The 5,901-nt window shown below is 36.7% G+C and overlaps 1 protein-coding gene across 1 annotated transcript; it reads right to left on the bottom strand.

Annotated features, from left to right (window-relative positions):
* Positions 1–269: 269 nt before the first annotated feature.
* LOC145636698 (uncharacterized) lies at positions 270–5,374 on the bottom strand. Its single transcript, XM_081688260.1, has 4 exons — positions 5,078–5,374; positions 4,773–4,951; positions 3,535–4,712; positions 270–2,210 (listed from the first exon to the last, which is right to left on the bottom strand). The coding sequence occupies exons 1-4, from the start codon at positions 5,372–5,374 to the stop codon at positions 334–336; spliced, it is 3,531 nt and encodes a 1,176-aa protein (XP_081544386.1). The 3' UTR covers positions 270–333.
* Positions 5,375–5,901: the final 527 nt, after the last annotated feature.

Here is a 5,901-nt window from a genome sequence, read left to right as displayed (position 1 = left end):
AAAATATATCAATTAACTGATTAGAGCTAATTTATATCTATTGATAAAGATCGAATAATTATCCTTTTGACAATTTTTGGAGGAACACAGAACAAAGAAACATAGCTTGTATCTGAATCTAAATAATGTACTTCATGCCAAAAAATATATATGCACGTATATGTCATGCTCAAACAGAATATAGCCGGTTTTTTTTTTTTTTTTTTTTTTTTTTTTTTTTTTTAATTTTTATTTTAAGTGGACATATGTTTAACACATACAATATTTGTGCAGGAAACATAGTACTATACAAGCATATATGACTTATTACCTTGGGAGTCAAATTTTGAGCGTTCAACTGAGTTGTATCATTCCGAGCTCCATCCGCAATTTTTCGTGCTTTTCCCTACTCAAAGGCTTAGTCATAATATCAGCAATTTGATTTTCGGTTTCACAAAAATCTAATTTAATCGTGCCTTTTTCAACATTGTCTTTTAAAAAGTGATGTCTAATATGAATATGCTTAACTCTAGAGTGATGAACTGGATCCTTTGAAATACAAATGACACTTGTATTATCACAATAAATAGGAATGCAATTATACTTCATACCATAGTCTCTCAATTGTTGTTTGATCCAAAGTACTTGAGAACAACATGCAGCAGCAGCTACATATTCTGCTTCGGCAGTAGACAAAGCTACTGAATTTTGTTTCTTAGAGCCCCAAGAAACTAGACATGGTCCAAGAAATTGGACCATTCCTGAAGTACTTTTTTTGTTCACCAGATCCCCTGCATAGTCAGCATCTGCAAAACCTTTTAAATTGAATGCATCACTTCTAGGATAAAATAATCCTAGATTGTCAGTTCCCTTAAGGTATCTTAGGATTCTTTTGACTGCAGTAAGGTGAGATTCTTTTGGATTTGATTGAAATCTAGCACATAATCCAACACTAAAAGAAATATCAGGTCGTCTTGCAGTTAAATATAAAAGAGATCCTATCATACCTCTATATCTAGTTTGATCCACACTAGTTCCTTGTGAATCTTCATCCAGTCTAGTACCTGTTCCCATAGGAGTGTGGTTCGTTTTTACCTGATCAAGATTATACTTCTTCAGTAATTCCTTAATGTATTTCTGTTGGTGAATCATGATTCCTTTCTCACTTTGTTTTATTTGCAATCCGAGAAAGAAGTTCAGTTCCCCCATCATGCTCATTTCGAACTCTCCACTCATGAGATTTGCGAAGTACTTGCATAGACTTTCGTTAGTTGCTCCAAAAATTATATCATCCACATATATTTTAACAACTAATAAATCAGTTCCTTCAGATTTTAAAAATAAAGTTTTGTCATTTTTTCCTCGTTGAAAATCATTTTTAAGAAGGAACTTAGAGAGCCTTTCATACCAGGCTCTTGGAGCTTGTTTTAGCCCATACAGAGCCTTATCAAGCTTGAAAACATGATTTGGAAATAGGGGGTTTTCAAAACCGGGAGGTTGCTCTACATAAACTTCCTCCTCTAAGAAACCATTTATAAAAGCACATTTAACATCCATTTGATAAAGTTTGAAACCCATAAAAGAGGCAAAAACAATTAAAATTTGTATGGCTTCTAACCTTGCAACTGGAGCGAAAGTTTCCTCGTAATCGATTCCTTCTTGTTGATTGTACCCCTTGACAACTAGTCTGGCCTTGTTTCTTACAATTGTTCCATATTCATCCAGCTTGTTCCTAAATACCCACTTGAGTCCGATTACTTTCTTGTTTGGCTTCGGCTCAAGGTGCCATACCTTGTTTCTTTCGAATTCATTAAGTTCATCTTGCATGGCAATAATCCAATCAGCATCTTTCAGAGCCTCTTCATGATTCCTTGGCTCAATTATGGATAGGAAGGCTTGAAAGGCATAGAAGTTCCTCATTTGCGATCTTGTCTGAGTACCTCTGCCAATATCACTTATTATGAGATCTGTGGGATGAGACCCTTGATATTTGAATGGCTTCGGTTGAAATTCTCTTGCTGGAACTCCTATATGAGGATTTGCTGTTTCAGTAGCTTCAGTGGCTTCAGCTGCTTCTATAGTTTCTTCATTTCCACCAGCTAGTTCCTCATTAACCTCCTCGTTCTCATTGTCAGGTACAATAACTTCTCTTTGCTCCTGTATAAATTTTGTTGCAGTTTCTTTGCCTTGTCTCAGTTCCTCTTCATCCGGATCTTGGTTCCTTGTGAGACCTATTTCAAAATCATTATCTTCACTATTCTGCACATTCATAAACATGTTAGATTCATCAAATATCACATGAATGCTTTCTTCGACACACATAGTATATTTGTTGTAAACTCTGTAAGCCTTGCTATTTGATGCATAGCCAAGGAACACAGCTTCATCACTTCTTTCATCAAATTTACCAATGTTCCTTTTTCCATTATTATGGACAAAGCACCTGCATCCAAAAGCTCAAAATTGAGAAATATTGGGTTTTCTGCCCTTAAACAGTTCATAAGGAGTTTTATTGATGATTGGTCTCATCATAACTCTATTGATAATATAGCATGCAGTATTGATAGCTTCAGCCCAGAAGTTCCTTGGAAGACCACTTGCAATCAGCATAGTTCTTGCCATATCTTCTAGAGTCATGTTCTTCCTTTCAACAACTTCATTTTGTTGAGGAGTTCTTGGGGCTGAAAAGTTATGATCCATGCCATTCTCTTTGCAGAAGTCGTCAAATCTTGTATTTTCAAACTCAGTTCCATGATCTGATCGAATGTGGATAATTTGATTTCCACTTGTCTTTTGTACTCTCTTGGCAAAGGACACAAATTCATCAAAGGTTTCATCCTTGCTAGACAGAAAAATCACCCAAGTAAATCTAGAAAAATCATCAATAATAACTAGAGCATATTTCTTTCCACTTCTACTTTGAACACGCATGGGGCCACACAAATCCATGTGAATAAGTTCCAATGGCTTTGTGGTGCTGACCATGTTTTTGCTTTTAAAAGAAGACTTGACTTGCTTGCCTCTCACACATGCATCACAGATATGTTGTATGAGGAACTTGACTGAGGGAAGCCCTATAACCAAGTTCCTCGCCCTAAGTTTATCCATGAGTGAGAAGCTTGCATGTCCAAAACGTCTATGCCATAATAAAGGATCATCATTAATGGCACTTAGGCATGTAAGGTTGTTCCTTGGAACAGAATTGAGATCCACAATATATGTGTTCCCTTTTCTAGTTCCTTAAAGAACAACCCTTCCTGTTTTGTCATTAATGATGTTGCATGAATCAGAAGTAAAACTTACAGAGTTTCCTTTATCACAAAATTGTGATATGCTCAGCAGATTGTGCATCAAACCCTCGACCAAAAGTACATTTTCTATTGAATGAGAACTGGACCTTCCTACTTTTCCTTTTGCAATTACTTCACCTTTCTTGTTGTCTCCAAAGGTCACAGTTCCTCCTGGATAGGCCTCTAGTGAGAGAAACTTTGATTTGTCTCCTGTCATATGCTTAGAACAACCACTGTCGAGGTACCATGTGTTGTTCCCCCTCACCGAGACCTGTAAAAGAACTATTGGTTAGTTTTAGGAACCAGGTTTCCTTGGGTTCCTTCGGTGATGAAATAATATCAGATTTTTTCACCCATATTTGCCTCACATTCTTTTTAACAACTTCTTCCTTCTTTTTGCAATTTATGTCTAAATGTCCTGTTTTACCACAGAAGGAACAAACCTTACTACTAGGCAGATCAACGTACTTCTTTTTCTTACCTTTAAGTTTGATGTGAAAGAAACCTAAACCTTCAGTTCTTTTGCCTTGAGCATTCTCAATCCACTTAGGTATGCCAAGCTGATTTGTATCTCTTTCCTTACGGATGCTTAGTTCCTTCTCCAATTTAGCCTTTTCAAATCTTAGTCCCTCAAGATCTCTCTTGAGTTTTTCAAAATCTTTATTAAATTTTGGCGTTGGATTGGAGGAGGAACCAGCAGATTTGAGATTTTCATTAATCAGCTTAAATTCTGTTAATTCAACATTCAACATAATATTTTCATATTTTAATCTTTCAATAATGTCTTTTAACAGACGATTTTTGTCAAAGAGATCGAAAAATCTTCCTTGAACATCAGTACGTTGATTTTCAATCCATGTACTGTGTTCTTTGCAAATTTTTAGAGCCCTTTCACATTCACCTAAGCGAGTACATGCATATTTCCATTCATTCTCAGTTTCTAAGCATATATCAATAAGAGAAACTTTAGAGAGAGACTTTAAATAGGTGGGATTAAGGAATACCTTTGTTGCAAGCTTATCATTTTTGGCTTTGTCATTGGTTTTTGCCATCAAACATAAGTTTGCTATTTCATCTTCTGGTTGTTCCTCTTCATCTTCACTCTCAGAGTCTCCCCAAGCAGCTATCATTGCTTTTCTGATATCGGTTTTGTTGAATGGAGTCTTGTTGCCCTTGCTTTGTTCCTTGGCCTTTCCTCTTCCTTTCTCAATATCCCAAAGTGGACACTCTCGAATAAAGTGATCTTGAGATCCACATTTGTGACATCCAGAGTCAGCTTTTGAAGTAGAGGTCTTTTTGGTGAAGTTCCTTGTTCGATTGTTTCGGTTGAACATCTTCTTGAACCTTCTCACCAACATGGCAGTTTCTTCTTCATCTACCTCTGAATCCTCTTGTTCTCCAGCTTTGAGAGCCAAACCTTTTCCTCTGTTCCCTTCACTGTTGCTAGTTCCCAAGTGTAACTCATGAGTCATGAGGGAACCAGCAAGTTGCTCAATGTTGAACTTTGTGAAGTCTTTAGTTTCCTGTAAAGCCGTCACCTTAGCTCTCCATCTCTCATCTTGAGGAAGGCTTCTCAGTACTTTCCTAACCTGCTCATCAATAGGGATCTTCTTTCCAAGAGAAACTAACTCGTTAATAATATTAGTAAATCTAGTTAACATTTCCTGGATAGTTTCTCTTGACTACATCTCAAAGCATTCATATTTAGACATAAGAAAATCAATTTTAGAACGCTTAACTTCATTAGTTCCTTCATGAGTAACTTGAAGCAAATCCCAAATTTCTTTAGCGTTCTTGCAGCCCATAACACGATTGTGTTCATGGGGTCCAAGACCACAGTGAAGCAGCTTAATAGCAAGTGCATTAATTTCCATTTTATCAAAGTCCTCCTTATCAAATTCATACATGGGTTTAGGAACTACCTCATTTTCTGCATTAGTTTTGGTGACTTCGAAATCACCAACCTCAATAACCCTCCAGACCTGGTAGTTCTCAGCTTTGATAAAAATCTCCATCCTGTTCTTCCAATATGTGTAGAATTTTCCATTGAACATTGGTGGTCGTTGTGTAGAGTAACCTTCTTCCAGCTTCTTGTGATTGTTCATCTTGGTTCCAAGAACTTAACTCGTCAGGGTTTCCTGATTTCTTCGAGGAACCGGCTCTGATACCAATTGTTGACTTGAACGAACAATACAAGAGGGGGGTGAATTGTATTGTGGGGAAACTAGGGTAATTTTTGCGGAATTTGTAAAGAAACTAAGCGGAAACTTAAAGTGCGCAGAGAGATTTTACGTGGAAAACTTCTTGGCCCTAATCAAGAAGAAAAACCACGACCACAAGGGATTTTAAAACTCAACTCTTAATTCTAATAGGGCAAACAACCTATTACAATCTAAGACTCTAACTCAAGTTCCTCAACAAACTTGAGTTCCCCTTCAACCGATCCCTCAATCAGTTGAACGCTCAAAACTCTCTCTATCTCCTTGCTTCACTCAAAGCAATAAACACTCTAGAGTTCACTCAAACTCTTACCCCAAATTACAACTCAATGAATTAAACTCTAATATAAATCACAAGGACACTTTTAGACTCAAGTGGAATAAGTAAGAATAAATATGCTAGAATGCTCAAG

The sequence above is a fragment of the Chenopodium album genome, chromosome 6 (genome assembly GCF_948465745.1).
Source record: "Chenopodium album chromosome 6, dcCheAlbu1.1, whole genome shotgun sequence".
Classification (NCBI taxonomy): Eukaryota; Viridiplantae; Streptophyta; class Magnoliopsida; order Caryophyllales; family Amaranthaceae; genus Chenopodium; species Chenopodium album.
This window is presented reverse-complemented; position numbering and strand designations above follow the sequence as displayed.

What these genes read in the sequence shown, in the direction of transcription:
- LOC145636698 (XM_081688260.1), bottom strand. Translation starts at nt 5,374, where the DNA reads ATGAACAATCACAAGAAGCTGGAAGAAGGTTACTCTACACAACGACCA. An exon ending in GACCCCATGAACACAATCGT is followed by an intron (nt 4,952 to 5,077) that starts GTTATGGGCTGC and finishes TTTGAGATGTAG; the next exon opens with TCAAGAGAAACTATCCAGGA. An exon ending in GAAACTAAAGACTTCACAAA is followed by an intron (nt 4,713 to 4,772) that starts GTTCAACATTGA and finishes CTTGGGAACTAG; the next exon opens with CAACAGTGAAGGGAACAGAG.